Source organism: Monocercomonoides exilis (assembly GCF_001643675.1).
Source record: "Monocercomonoides exilis strain PA203 chromosome Unknown scaffold64-419423, whole genome shotgun sequence".
Taxonomy (NCBI): Eukaryota; Preaxostyla; order Oxymonadida; family Polymastigidae; genus Monocercomonoides; species Monocercomonoides exilis.
In genome coordinates this window covers 305,208-320,028 of record NW_027150609.1, presented here as the reverse complement: position 1 = coordinate 320,028, position 14,821 = coordinate 305,208, and the positions used below count along the sequence as shown (strand labels likewise).

The window sequence follows — 14,821 nt, the reverse complement described above, 5'->3', positions numbered from 1 at the left end:
CGTTTATTTTTTCATGGATAAGAAACACAGACAAATGAAGAACATGATTATACTTTGTTTTTTTGAAAATAAAGTGCAAAAAAAATTGATTGAATTCAATGTTTCAAAAAAAAATTATTGTCAAGATCTGTTATTTTTCATGAAAATTCTGCATATTCCGATGCAGGTTCACCATCGCCAGCTCCATATATGTCACTTTCAGTTGATGAAACAAGATCATCAACTAATGGAGTCAATGATTCGTCTTCACTTTCTGATTCATTTGAGTCACTATCATCGCTTTCTTCTTCTTTTGGTACAGTAAATATAATTTTTTTGACAAAATCAATGAAGGAGTATTTTCGTGAGGAATGGAACATGTAACTTGCAATGTAGTCATCAATAAACTTATTGTTAACTCCTGTTTTTGGTAAATATTGGCGAAATCTGGACCATAATCCCTCTATTCCGTTCGTGCAGACCCCTGAAAGAGGATTCTTGAAATTATATTTATGGCAAACCGATAAATGTGAATAATTGAATTCTGATAAGCAATTATAAGCACGCCATTCGTCACTGTAAATCATTGTCTTGGGTTTTATATTTGCTTGGATGATGGGAAGCAAGGTGTCTTTTTTTCTATTTTTGACCCTAACAATAAAGAATCTTCCTCCACATTTTTCGCTTTTTCTTTCAATACCTCCGAAAAGCCATATTTTTGATTTTTTTCGACCCTTGTGGAATTTTCTCCTTCTCAGGATAGCCTCGTCAATTTCTACAATTTCACCATCACCTCCAATTGGTTGAAAATTCTGAAATGTGATTGTCGAAGAAATAGAACGACATTGAGAATACCAGAAACTGACGGTTTTTCTGTTGGTGTCAAGGAGAATACTTGTTTGAGTGATATTCAATTTCAAACAATAATACAAAATGATTCTGAGCAGTTTGTTCAATGGTATTTTCGTGTTAAAGAATGACGTATTTTCAAATAAACTGATCGATTTATCGCATTTTGCACATCTGTATTGTTTTCTTGTTTCTGATCTTGAATAAATGTACATTTTATTAAAACATCTCGGGCATTTTTTTTTGACGACGTTCAGCACATTCTTGATGAGCCAATCAAATGAACATGAAACACAAGAAAATTTATCATTCAAATCTGCAATATCCTTTTTCGAATCGTTGATGCTTGTTGACATTGAACAGAAATCAATCAATTAATCATTTATTTAATTTTGTTATATATTATATCAAATTTAATTGTTAACAATTTGTGCACAAATTTATTATTTTTGTAATGGGAAAATTGAGTTTTTATTGATTTTTATCATTTATTTTCAACAATTAAATATCAAAAAAAACTCATCGAACGAAATCATTATATCATATTGTGTTCAAATAAATTATTTAATTTCGCAAAATAACAAAAAAATACCGGTCGCTATGTTCCCTCTTACCAAATCAAAATCCGTCGATAATATTTCAAGCATAAATTGAAAGCTTGTAATGATATCTTCATATCCTTCTTTTTCCATCTTTTCAAACACTTTTCTTTTGGTTGCCTTTCTTTTCGCTTCTTTGATTTCATCATCCTGCTCCTCTCTCAATTTTCCTGTTAGCTCCAAAAATATTCTCAAATAATCACATTTCATGGAATTGCTTAATGTTGACTGGAGAATCTCCTCCAAAATCACATCAATAGCTTCACATTCCAACAAAGTTTCAGCTTTTACAGCTTTGCTCGCAGCAACTTCTCTTAATGAATGAATGCATAGCTTGCTAATTTCTCTGTGATTATCCCTTGAAACTCTAAATATCTGGACAACGCATCTGATAAGCTCTGAATGTTCTTCGCTCCACAATAAGGTCGAGTCCAAGAAACGGTTCAAAGTCCGCAGCCATCTCAATAAAATTTGCTCTTCTTTTGTTTCTTTTCCTCCTTTCTCTTCTTCAGTTCTCTTCCATTCAACACATTTTGACAGCACTTCCAATTCTCTTTTTGCTTCCCGAGGAAAATGCAGTTCATCTACAATGATACCTTCCAAAGATTTATTGGGATTCAATCGTCCAATCAAAAGATCCCAAGCAGACTGGTACACAAATTGAGTTAGGTCATGATGCTCCTGATGACATTGGATTATCTTCTTAATTGCATTCAGAAGCAATTCTTGTTCGATAGACTAATTTATAAAAAAAAATTGGAAATAAACAAATACAACGAAACTGATCGAAATTCTCAAACTCCCGGAAATGCATAATGATTCAAAGCTAAAAACGCAATTTCTTCTTCTTTTTGGGTTCTCTCTTTTTCCTCTTTCTTCAATCCAACTTTCACAATGCAAGACACGCAAATCGATATTAATTTTGAAGAAAGTCTGTTGTTAAGCAAAAGATAGCACTCGCAAAGATCAACCAAAAGATTTTCATTCTTTCCTTCTTTTTTCTTCTCTTCTGCAACTATCATCTTTTCAATTCTCTTGTCCAAAGAAGACGTTTCAAAACCATCAATCCATATAGTTTTCAGTACATTGTAATATCCCACATGCTTCAACAATAAAATAGCATTCTCCATCGTCAGTTTCTCTTCTTCGATAAATCCCTCGATTTTGCAGAACAATTCTTTTGTGAAAATATAAAATAATTCATCTCTTCCAATTTCACAAATCACTTTATTCATTTCTTCGATTTTCTGTTTCTGTTCAATTTTATTGCTATATTCTAGTTCAGAGAATAATTCTTAAAAAAAAAGCAAGAAAAAAATGGGCAAATTTTTTTTTCTGAAAACAGATAGAAATGAACAAACCCCAAAACTTATCAACAAGGTTTTCTTCTTGTATTCCATCATCATAAACGTTCATTCTGTTAATAAATTGTTTAGGTAATATTAAAATTGATTGAAATTCATTTTCGATACAATTGAAAAATCTAAACTTCTTTCTTTATCTTCGAAATGAAAATGATATCTTTTCAATGTTAATTGCAAATATTTTCAAAATCAATCTTGTAAATAAAAACAATAACGAAATTGACGATCTTTGTTGTATCTTAATAAAAATGTTGATATGGGGCATAATTCTTTTATTTATAAAAAAAATAACAATTTGTTCCAAACTTTTTCCACAACCTTATCATGATATGTCTTTCATTCTCATTTCGAAAAAAGAAAAAAAATTTAGAAAAATGAGAAAATATTTGAAAGTGAAGAATGGAACAAAATTCATAAAGCAAAGAATATCCTGCCACACAGATATCGCATGAAATGCCGGACATCGCACAAAATACAGGACAAGATCGATTTCACAATAACTGCAAGAAGAAAAATTCTGATAATTTTCCTCAAAATATATCTCATCAATACAAACTCATTTGATATGCAAAACTTTCAAAATAGCTTCATTTGTGCTTTGAAAAAACTAATATCGAAATCTCGGAAATATAGGTTATTGAGATTCTCCGAGATTTTAAAAATAATTTTCTCTGAGCACAAATGAAGCTGCTTTGAAAGTTTTGTATATCAATTGAGTTTGCATTAATGAGAGATATTCTGAGGAAAATTGTCAGAGTTATTCCTCTTGCGGTTTTTGTGAAATCAATCTTGTCCGGTATTTTGTGCGATGTCCGGTATTTCATGCGATATCTGTATTTGTTTTTTGATCATTCCACAATCAATTTCAAAAGATTTTTAAATTATATGGTGCAAATATATTCGGATATTCACTGTTCTTGCAAAATGTTAATTCTTTTTGAAACATACAATTCTCGGAAAAGATTTGTGAATATTTTGTTAATTTTGTCATATTGTTTTGAAATGGGACGAAAAATTTTGCTTTATGAATTTTGTTCCATTCTGCTCAAACAAATATTTGTCTCAATTTTGGAATTTTTCTGTAAATTTTTGACATGGGAATGGAAGACTTACAATGATAAGGTTGGAGAAAAAATTTGGAACAAATTTTTGTTTTACTCATTAAAGAAAATATTTTGCCACAAATGAGTGATTTAATACGAATGAAAAAAAAACTCTTCGACATATCAATTGTTCAAAAACAAAAATCTATTTCGGAAGTCCAAAATAAGCTGACATTCTATCGATGTTCATTATTCCCCATTCCCCTCCCTTCGTCTGTCTTATTTATCTAATATATGAAAGTGGCAATGATTTGTTATACAATTTCACAATTTCGATTCTTTTTTCGAAGCTTTCATTCAAAACACTGCGCTGTTGAAGGAGTTTTACGAATATCATTCACAAGTCCACTTTCTTTGAAAACAGAAAATAAGTTGATCGATGAAGAAACTTGCAATATAACATTTGGGTTAAAATATTTGACTTCATGCATTTCCATTGAAAAATTATGCACTTTTCATTGATTTTTTGAGATTAAAAAACACAACAGAAATTGGTTTATTTTTTGAAATGCATGTGAGGTCACAAAACATTTTGTTATTTCATCAATAATGTTTGTTTACAGTTATGAAAATCTAATTTATTTTGAAATCTGAGAAAGCGAAATAAAGATATGAACGAAGTTATTTTTCTATTCCATGTGCAAAAAAAGCTTGAAAGTCCGTATTTTCCCCCATTTATTGATACCCACAAAAGTTGTTCCACCCTATCGTTCGTTTAACCAGATCTAACCTGTTGAATTTGGAGCTTCCAAAGTGAGAAATTTGAAAAATCCAATGACAGCAGCAAATGTGGGGGAAAAAACGGACTTTCAAGCTTTTAAGGCACAAAGCATGAAAAAATTGTATAACTTATTACATTTTTTAACAAAACCAGATTCCCAAAAAAATTTTATTTTCCGCTCTGAAAGCAAACGTCATTGATATAATGACATTATGTTGTGTGACATCACATGTATTTCTGTAAATAAACCCTTTTTTTTCATATTTTTGATCACAAAAAGATCATCTCAGATTCAAAATTTTTCAATGAAAATGCCTGCAGTCAAATATTTTGTCCCATGTGTTGAATTCGGAGGAAAAATCAAAAGCAAAATATGGGTCATCCTTTATGCAATCATTCTTTCGTTCGAGATTTGATCAAATTTTTGATCTCAATGGAATTTTTGACAAATATTTTCATTTTTTCAACATCATAATGAGCTGTATTTTTTAACTGTTTTCGTTCAATTTTTCATTATCCCAATGAAAAATATTCTTTTCAATCAAAATTCGAACATTAACCTGATTTCAAAAAGGATCAGCCATGTTCTTTCAGAAAGAAAATAACATTTGAAAAAAGGTCAGAAATTTTAAAAATGAATCAAAATTTTTAACTTTTAAAACATTTTTCAATTTGTTCCCTTTTTTTTTTTTTTTTGAATTGTTGGTTTTTGAAATAACCGTATAGCAACATACATTTATCAACAATGAAATTTTCTTTGACAAATGATATGTTTGACATTTTTTTATCAAAAATATTCCTGGTTTTGATAATAAGAAGGATTCTTTATTTTTTTAACAAGAAATTTTGTTACTAAAAGTTGACTCCGATGCGAGAACTTTAAAATACAGTGTTTGATATACAAGAAAGTCAACACCTTTTCGATAAATGTTTATTTCTTTCAAGTATTAATAGAAACACATTCAACCGATATTTTTTTACCGATATTTTTGATAAATAAAATATTATTTGGGTGGAAATTTTTGAAATTATTATTTTTTCCGGAGCTTTGATTCTTCTTAGATTTTGTTTTTTAAGAAAGAAATTAAAATTTAATGAAGGAAAAAAGTGTAATAATTTTTTAAAATCTCGATATTTGATATTTTATTCATAAAAAATTATCTTTCAAAGGAGAGATAATTTTTTTAAATTCATTTGTTAAAATTTAAAGTGAATTCTGTAACAGAAAATTTTGAAAGAGAAAATACAGAATAAAAAAAATCACACATTTGAATATGGGTGATTCTTTCTAAAAAGTCACAAATGTTTAAATTTCAAATAAATCTCAAATTTCATGTTTTGCTCAAATCTCTGTTTCAGCTCACTAATCTCCTTAAGAATGTTTGAAATAGCATTATCAAGTTATGGATTCCATTTAAGTGAAGTTTGACATTTGTAAACAAAATATTAAGTAAAATTTGAAATTTTGATTTTATTGAGAATTAAACATTTGTGACTTTTCAAAAAGAATCACCCATAATATGGGTAATTATTTATGAAATCATTTTTTTTCATTAAAAATTTTCGGTTCAAAAATTTCCCAAAAAATATGGATTAATGATCACTGAAAAGTAAAAAAGCACTATAAAGAAATTTTTTCTTTTTTTCAGATAAATCATAAATTTTTAAAACAGTTGTGATAAATTGAGCATCTTATTTCAAAAGCTCTTCACAATGATAAACAAAGTTTGAAAAATCTGCAACCCGAAAAAAGTTATGATTTCAAAAATAATGACCCATATGAATTCATCAGAAAAGAGTTGAAAATTCACATTGATGGAATATTTGTTTTTCGGCAACAATTACATGTCTTTATCGAAGTTTTTTGACAGAAAAAATCAGTATCTGAAAGAGGCAATAAAAAAGATAAAAGAATTATAGGACTATTAAAAAACAGTTAACAGTATGTTATACGAATACATTGCACTCAATTATATTTTCTTTTTTTGAATTATCATAAAGAGACACTTGAATAGATTTTGTTTTTTTGAAATCAAAAACTGAAAAAATTTCGAATAATAATATATTGGGTATATTTCTTGAATAACTTGATGAAAATTATAGTTCGACAATTCGGAGGAGGCAGCATTTGCGCAAATATACGAGAAGAGGAAAAAGTATATGGACTTTCATTGGTCTTGAGAGAAGAAACAGGCGATGCTTGCGAGAATTTGAAATATTATTTTAACGGAAAAACTGTCGGCGTTAATGAAACGTTTCAAGATATACATATCGTTTGCTTTTTAAAATTAATAGCATCGACATTGTCATAAACAAACTATTGTAATTATAGAAAGATTATGGAGTTATTGTTGCATTTGAAGATTTTGTTTGCAAACTTTAATATTTTATTTTTTAAATTTTTGGCACATTTTCAAAATGCTTTTATATTAAGGAAGAATCAAAAATCGAAACAGCAAAGAAACTTTATTCAGAATCTGGCTCGTCATCTTTTTCGGATGATTCATCAAACAGTGATGATGAAGATGACGAAATAAATGATGAACAAATAAAACTAAACAGCACAGAAAAGAACAGTATGCATGAAACGTCAAAACTTAGTATGGAAAATGAAATCGATGTTTGTGAGGAAAAAGTTACCGAAGACAGTCAAGATCAACCATTTGAAGAATGCTTTGAAGAAGAAGAATCAAGGAAATGGAAAGTGTGGAAGGGCTTCAGAAGAGAGGAAAAAGAGCTTTGGAATAAATATAGAAAGAATACGCAAAAAGGTTATGTTTCATACAATTTATTCAAAGAAGAAAAGGAAGAAGATGAGAATGATCAAAATCAAGATGAAGGAAATGCAAGAGTGATATTTGATGTTCTGTCGCGTTTGAGAGAAATAAGCGAAATTAAAAAGACAAAAGAAATAGAAGAAACCATAAATGCACAAGCAGAAAGAATGGAGAAAGGAGAAGAAGGACTTGTCGATCACAGAAATTTAAATGGGATTTCAGAAAGAGAAGGAATTAGCGAGAAAGAAAGAGATGAAGAAGAATTAAGACGGCTAATCGAAGGAATAAGGAAAGCTGCATCGGCTGCAAAAGATAGGAGCGTTGAATTGAAAAAGATGGGGACTATTGTATCAATTGATGATAATGAAGAAGACGAAAATGGCAAAGAAGGAAAAAGAGAAAGCTTCGAAATTCAGAAAACAACAAGCAAAAGGAAAAGAGAACGCGAATCGACAAGAAAGAAGAAGAGCAAGAAGGATAAGAGCAAGAAGAAGACAAATAAGGATGATGAGATTGAGAATTTGAGTGAAGCAGGAAAAAAAAGCGATATCACTTTCAACGAAAAAAAGAACGAAGAAACCAAAAGCAGTTGTGAAGCAACTCAAAGAGAAGAAGAAAGGGCGGAAGCAGAAGAGGGAAAAAAAGAGGAGAAAGAGGAGAAAGAAAAGAAAGAACAAGAAGAAAACGACGAACGCATTAGAGTGGAGGGGGAAGAAGAAGCTGAGAGGACAAGAGAAGCAGAGGAAGAAGGAGGAGAAGCGATTGACTTGGGAGAAGACGGAGAAAACGATGTTCGAGCAATAATAGAATGCACAGGAATTGACAGGGAAAGAGCGATACAGACATATCTTGTTGCAGAGAGAGACCTGGAAACAGCAATAGCTCTGTTGATCGAATGAAAGCAAGAGAAAATGGATGAATTGATTTGCATTTGCGATTAACGCCAAACAGTGAAATGGTTTTTTGAAATAAAGGAGAATTTTATAACATTAATATATCCAATCAAATAACGATAATTACTGAACAACCATATAAATTCAACATACGCATTCAAAGATTATCAGTTGGAATAATTTGATTAGAACAATTATCTTGATATCGCTTTGCATTCTGGGATCTGATTTTGGAAATCACTTTGGTTGCTTTTTTTGTGAAGTTTATCAAACTCAAAATACTTTCTTTTGCGATTCTTTTTTTGCTATTGTCATTTCTTGAATTTTTTCCATTTTTAAAGAAAATATTTTTGTAATATGATTTGGTCTTTTTTGTTTATTTTTACATAAAAACAACCTGATTTCAGTGTTGATCTTTAAAGAAATATTGGCAAAATTGACTCTAATTTTGAACACGTGAAATATATGAATTGAATTCGATTTTGACTAAATGTGAAATTGCAATTCATCTTTTCAAAATAACAATAAATCAAGTGTTGAAAAAATGTTAAAAAATGATGAATTATAGGAAAATTGTAGAATTCATTCGCATATTTCATTTTCTGCTTCGGACTCTTAAGAATTTCATAAATATTTATTTTTTGATCAATACCATCAGTTGAAAAAATCGGTGTGAAAAATAGAATTAAGTTTTAAACCACTTTCAGCACACCGAAAATGGATATTGACCCAGAAATTAAAATAGAGGAGACTATAGATGATGAAGATGAAATTGTTGCTGAATATGACATTGTTTTAAATGAGAATTTTGAAGATTTATGCATGTTTTTGTATCCTTTGCGACCAGCACACATTCCATATGAATTTGAAAGATTAAAAGAATGTCGAATTAAACGTCACCAACAACTTATGGAGATGGAATTTTATCACAATTCACAGCTTGGATGTTATGACAGTCGTATGAAAATTTTGAATTTTTTTTCTTTTTTTGAAATGAAGCTTCAATGTTATTGAATTTCAATAGAATCCGTAGATGCAAGTGAAGCACGAGGAAAGAAAACTCTGACTTTGGCTTCTCAAGTTGTGACGCAACATGCAAATCAGATGGTTGGATACTTATCTGGAGGAAAGGTTTGTGATATCACAAAAAATTTGAATACTTCTCGCATGAACAAGAATATGTTTGAATGATATGTAAATTATTGATATTTATTTTATTATCCCCCCTTTTTGAGGACCGCTCATTTTTTTTGTGAAAGTGAAGATGAGAAATTTTTGAATGAATTTTGAATAACATTGTTGTATTTGCAATAAATTTACTTCTTTTAATGGTTAATTTTTCAAATAGTTGTACATCACGCAAATCCCAACGTTTTTGCAGTTCTTCCCTTCTTTTAAACATTTTGATGAAGAGGATGGAAAGAATATCATTGGAGAGGGGCAGGAATTTGTATCTCCGCCTCCACTTACTCCAAAGCCAGCAGGATCTGCTTCTAGTGGAGGTGCAACAACAAGCACACGCTCGATTGGGAACAATCCAAAGCCGAAAAGCAGAATTATATCTAGCGGTGTGCTGCCCCAGGAACGTTCTGCTTACGGACGGCGGGTGTTGTATGGCCAGATAAAAGCAAGCGAAGAAGCAGAAAAGTGGGAGGAATATGACTTTGAAGACAGCAGCATTTTGAACAGTTCTACTTTGGGGTTCGTCGACAACAAGGATGTGGAGACACAAAGGAGAATTCTGACAGTTGGAGGCGAAGATCGCCTGCCAATCAGAGCAGGTCTGCCAGCAGCAGACGACAAAGGCGACTTAAACCCATTTCCCAGTCTTGGCGCTGCGTCTTCCTTTTCTGGCACGACAGCTCCTCCGTCTTCTGCAGATAGCGTCGCGCCAGTCAGCTTTTCTCTCACTCAGTATTCGCAGAAGCGCCAGCCAGGCTCGGCAGATGCTGCTCCTTTTTCTTTGTTTGGCTCTCAAGACGCCTCATCTGCTTCTCTTTCATCTGCTTCTGCTTCTTCTGCTTCATCATCATCATCTTCTTCTTCTGCAATGTCATCATCAACTCCAACATCTTTATCCATTTCAGCCTCGTCTTCTTCCGCTCCCTCGCAGTCTTCTCCTCTGTTCCGTCACACATCCGTCGGCCCTCGGCAGTACTTCCACCAGGCATTCCCCGATCCTCCTTTGCGTGTGTCTCTTTCCTCTCTCCGGCGTTTCACCACACCCGAGTCGATCACTTCGCAGCAGCAGCAGACGCCGCAGTTCATCTCGAAGCTGCTGTTCAACATCGAAAAGTCCGGAAGAGGCTTCTATTTCTACGACGAGCTGAGCCACACCGACTTGCAGCAGCTGTCGCTGCGCGAGTGCGTCACAGTGCTTGTGCGGAGAGGGCAGATGGTGCGGCTGAGCGAGGTGGAGGACGCACTGATGACGTACTGCGGGAAGCGAACAAGCAGAAGAATCGACACTCGAACAATGGATGGAGAGATTCCAGGGAAGAATGTGCAGTCGCTGCCTTACCCTTCTCCAGCTCCTTCTCCGTCTCCGTTGGCTTCTGCATCGACAATCTTTCCATCGACTTCTCCGCCTCCCAGTTCTTCTCCAGCGCCATTCTCCCTCACACCTTCACCTACATCTGCCTCTGTCCCTCCGCCTTCTCCGTCTTCGTCAGCACAGCAGCGGATTTCATATGTGACAGTTGATGAAGCAGATGTGGTGGCTGAGCTGAGCCGTGTGGCTGTCCTTATCCACGGCTGGTGGGTGGAGCAGCCGTCACCACGGTGGAGAGGGCTGTCGCAGAGAGTCAGAGAGATTCTTCTCGGATCGCTGGCCAACCAGGTCAATGGAAGTATGAATGCTGATGATAACATTGTTGAATGCTATTAAACTTAATGATGTGATTGCTGTTGTTTATTTGCTTGTTTATCGTAGTGCTTTTTTAAAAAAATAAATGGATCTTTCTTTCTTTCTTTTTTCTTTTATTTTTTGGCAACACATTCATTTTTTATTTTATTCACATTCAATTTCTTTCCTTCACATTTACAAATTCCTTTTAAACATCACAGGGCCAGCCTTGGTTCCGATTGCATCGATCGAAGCGCTTTCTCTTCTTCCGATTGCGCAGCGGCGCTTGCTTCTGTCAGAGAACACGATGACCACAAAGGGATCATCACCATCAGATGTGTATGCAGCATTCATCTTCGGAAGAGACAGCGAAATGGAAGAGAAGTTCCCGCGGGTGGTGGAGAAGGAGAACAGCCGCGTGCAGCAGATGCTGAGGCAGGCGCTGGACATCGTGAACAAGCAGTGCGGAAACTTTCTCGAGCAGGTCAGGAAGGAGGAGAGATTCAAATGAGAGGAGCGAAGAGAATGAAAAGTGGATGTGTCAGATGTTTATATTGTGATATTTGAAAAATGGAAGATCGGAGCAATGATTGTACACAAATTCGCAGATAAATGATCACTTTTGTCTTTCATTTTGCATTTTAAGACATTTTTTCAGTGTTATTTATTCTAAGCAAACTGTAATTGTTAGTTTCACTTCAATTTTGTTTGAAAAAAAAGTTGATTTGCCTTTTTGTTATTTGAATTTGTACCAATAATAAAAAAAACGTTATTATTTATTCATTTCTCAATTATTTTATCAAAACATTCTCAAAAGAATGTTTTATGTGAACATGTTTTTCTCAAATTCGATTAAGAAAAATATTGTTGAATGTGAAAGCATTCAGATATAAAATCAAACAGAAGTCATAAAAATTCACAAGAAATCGAGCTTTCTTGCAAAGCACTGATGGCTGTCCAGATGCAATCCATAGTAAACGAATTGATCTCATTCGAACACTCGTCAATTCGCTTGCCATTGCTCTGAACTTGCACCAACCATTATGCTGATAAACGCATTCATGTAATTTGAAATATCAAAGCAAACACAAAATATATTCAGGTTAGAGAAAAGAGTTTGTAGACTTTCTCAACTTCCTTTTGGGCAGCAGCAAAAATCTGCTGTTTTGTATCGTTCAATGCGCGTTTCAACTTTCTCATTTTTTTCTTTTCCTTCTCATTCATTTGCTCGTTTTTCATCTTTTTCACTCTCGTTTCTGCTTTCATAATTTCAGAACTGCTACCAATCATTTCCTCTGCTAATAGCATCCCCCACCATCCTTCATTTAGAGCCTTGCGCATCGCTCCAGGATACGTCGCTGGCAGATAAGATGCGCCCAATGAAGACTTACTGCCTTCTTCGTTTCTGAATTCATTACGTGTTTCTTTACTGTTCTTTGAAGAACTTTCTTCATTGAGATCTTCTTGTGCTTCTTTGTCAGAGTTAGTTTTGTGTCCTTTCCTTTGGCTTTCTCTCTTTTTCTCCTTTTCCTTCTTTTCCTTCTTTTGTTTTCCTTCCCTTCCTCCCTCAATTCCTGCTTCAGCCCCTTCCCTGCTATTCGCTCCATCCACCTCTTCCTCAGGATACAGCAATGAACACACAACCGCTTTCCCGCACGCCTCGAACAGCCCCACCGTTTCTGCCTCGTTCTGCAGCCACTTCTCGAACGAAGGATACGACATGCGGAAAAACGACACTCCCCAGTGCGATGTCTGAAACGGGAGCATCTGCAGCCACTCGCCCATCGTCTCTCGTGTGATCAGCTCATCCACGTGCCGCTCGGGCAGACGAGGGAACAAAGACTCAGGCTCAGCTGAGACGGGTGGCTGCAGTTGCGACTGGCGAGTTCTCATGGCAGTTGGCGGGGAAGGAACTGTGTTTTCTAAGTCAATTATTTCTGGGAGAGAATCATTTTGAGAAGAGGAAGAGGAAGAGGAAGAGGAAGCAGAAGAGGAAGATGCAGCACTTTGTGTTGTTTCCTCTTCAGCACCCATGGCAGACTCTGAATTTGGTGCTCTTTGTGAAAGCAGAAGGAAAAACCTTATGAATGCTTCTGCACAAATCACCCACGGAGAAAATGCAGGATCTTCCAAAGTTTCTCCGGAACCTTCTTCATCATCATCGGAACTAATGTCTTCAAATTCTCCTTTAGCAGATGCTTCAGAACTGCTGCTGTTTCTAACTCTTCCGACCCTGATGCTTCGCGTCAGATTGAGCAGCGAGGGGGGTTCTGATGTTCGGAGTTCTGTTGTGAATGAAGCAGCAGATGAAGCCAAAACGGTTTCTGGCTGAGAAAAACGAAGCAGAAGCGCATTGAGAATGTCAAGAACTGTTACTCCGCCTTCGTTCATGTGCCACAAACTGAAAATTATTGCAAAAGATGAAAAATAGAAATCGGGTATTTGAAACGAAAGATTAATAATTGCAAAAATAAATTGAAGATAGATTATTAATAAAAAAACCCACAATTAATTGCATGTTATAATAAATAATTCACACACTGATGAAGCATAAGCAACGGATACTCCGCAAATGGATCGGCAACAATCCATCTTCCACAAAGAGCTGCCATTTCTTCCGGCTTCAGCTCAGCTCTGCTCTCCTTCAGCCAGTTATACAGCAATGGCAGATTCTGCTTCTTGCGCTTTGAAGTTGCGCCTTTGCTCCCTCTGCGTGTTGTTCGTAACGATTCGGCAGTATTCTTTTCGTTGTTTTTTCGGTTGCTCACTTCAGTTTGTGTTCTTCTTTTGGACTTTCGCGATTGATTGCTATTTTCTGATGTGCCATGTTGTGTCTCTCGTTCTTTGTCTTTTTCGGGATTTCTGCTCTCAGAATCTTCGGACGATTGATCGTTAAAGTTTTCGCTGTCGCTTTCTTCTTCCTCTTCCTCTTCTTCCTCTTCTTCCTCCTCTTCTTTCTCGCCTTCTCCATCGTCTGCGCTCATCATTGGAGCGATATTCATTCGCTGTGAACCACTTTCAGCAGCTCGTGCTTGCACCGCTGCTCTTGATATTTCTATCATTTCTTCTACAATTCGTTGGGCATTGTTTTCTGTTGATATGTGCAACAGATCATATAATGTGACATATAAGGGATAAGACTTTTCTTCATTTACAAATTGTTTTTTTCCTGAAACAAGCTTTGTAAAAGGCACGATCATTTGATACCCAATCGCATTATGAGGATTGCGTCCAATTAATAGATTATATTGATGATGCAAATATGTAACCATGCTTTTATTGAATTGAGATAATTGAGAGTATGTGTCATAGCTTAAGTACAATCCATGAAGTGCTAAGATTGAAAGTTGTTTTGTCTGTTCTCTGCAGCAATCTAGAGTTCGATTAAGTTTTGTTGTCACATCGCTAAAAGATGTATAATTTGCTTTATAGAAAAAATATTTGTAATAAATAAAAATATTCAAATTTGAAAACCTTCCCTTTCCATAAGTGACAATATGCTATCAAAAAATGTTGCTGTAGCAGATAAATGCAGCAATGTTTTTGAAAAATATTGAACCATAAGAGGTGATGCTTGACGAATATCGCCAGATTCAACGAGACATCTAATGTGAAGCAAAGCAAGTGCACCTCGAACTCGTGCTCTCTCTTCATCAGCAAGAATAGTCTGTATGAATCTTAAAAGATTATT

General features: G+C 34.5%; 4 protein-coding genes across 4 annotated transcripts; 2 read left to right on the top strand and 2 right to left on the bottom strand.

Annotated features, from left to right (window-relative positions):
* Positions 1 to 137: 137 nt before the first annotated feature.
* MONOS_5697 (uncharacterized protein) lies at positions 138 to 2,843 on the bottom strand (the record flags this gene model as incomplete). Its single annotated transcript, XM_067875869.1, has 4 exons — positions 138 to 463; positions 1,421 to 2,165; positions 2,228 to 2,721; positions 2,789 to 2,843. The coding sequence occupies 4 exons, from the start codon at positions 2,841 to 2,843 to the stop codon at positions 138 to 140; spliced, it is 1,620 nt and encodes a 539-aa protein (XP_067719305.1).
* Positions 2,844 to 6,686: 3,843 nt separating this feature from the next.
* Positions 6,687 to 8,645, top strand: MONOS_5698 (uncharacterized protein). The gene is made up of 3 exons (XM_067875870.1): positions 6,687 to 6,888; positions 6,948 to 6,983; positions 7,050 to 8,645. The coding sequence occupies exons 1-3, from the start codon at positions 6,706 to 6,708 to the stop codon at positions 8,289 to 8,291; spliced, it is 1,461 nt and encodes a 486-aa protein (XP_067719304.1). The 5' UTR covers positions 6,687 to 6,705; the 3' UTR covers positions 8,292 to 8,645.
* A 296-nt stretch (positions 8,646 to 8,941) lies between these two features.
* On the top strand, positions 8,942 to 11,912 carry MONOS_5699 (putative DNA-directed RNA polymerase III subunit RPC5). Its single transcript, XM_067875871.1, has 4 exons — positions 8,942 to 9,243; positions 9,310 to 9,416; positions 9,634 to 11,134; positions 11,352 to 11,912. Exons 1-4 carry the CDS (start codon positions 9,003 to 9,005, stop codon positions 11,639 to 11,641), a joined length of 2,139 nt encoding a protein of 712 aa, XP_067719303.1. The 5' UTR covers positions 8,942 to 9,002; the 3' UTR covers positions 11,642 to 11,912.
* MONOS_5700 (uncharacterized protein) lies at positions 11,906 to 14,692 on the bottom strand (the record flags this gene model as incomplete). The annotated part of the gene is made up of 3 exons (XM_067875874.1): positions 11,906 to 13,531; positions 13,672 to 14,554; positions 14,605 to 14,692. The coding sequence occupies 3 exons, from the start codon at positions 14,690 to 14,692 to the stop codon at positions 12,229 to 12,231; spliced, it is 2,274 nt and encodes a 757-aa protein (XP_067719302.1). The 3' UTR covers positions 11,906 to 12,228.
* Between the last annotated feature and the right edge of the window lie 129 nt (positions 14,693 to 14,821).

Excerpts from the sequence above, each read along its gene's own strand:
- MONOS_5698 (XM_067875870.1), top strand. The coding sequence starts at position 6,706 with ATGAAAATTATAGTTCGACAATTCGGAGGAGGCAGCATTTGCGCAAAT. Across the intron at positions 6,889-6,947 it reads CGTTTCAAGATATACATATC|AAAGATTATGGAGTTATTGT; the intron begins GTTTGCTTTTTA and ends TTGTAATTATAG. Across the intron at positions 6,984-7,049 it reads TTGTTGCATTTGAAGATTTT|GAAGAATCAAAAATCGAAAC; the intron begins GTTTGCAAACTT and ends TTTTATATTAAG.
- MONOS_5699 (XM_067875871.1), top strand. The coding sequence starts at position 9,003 with ATGGATATTGACCCAGAAATTAAAATAGAGGAGACTATAGATGATGAA. Across the intron at positions 9,244-9,309 it reads GCTTGGATGTTATGACAGTC|AATCCGTAGATGCAAGTGAA; the intron begins GTATGAAAATTT and ends GAATTTCAATAG. Across the intron at positions 9,417-9,633 it reads GATACTTATCTGGAGGAAAG|TTGTACATCACGCAAATCCC; the intron begins GTTTGTGATATC and ends TTTTTCAAATAG.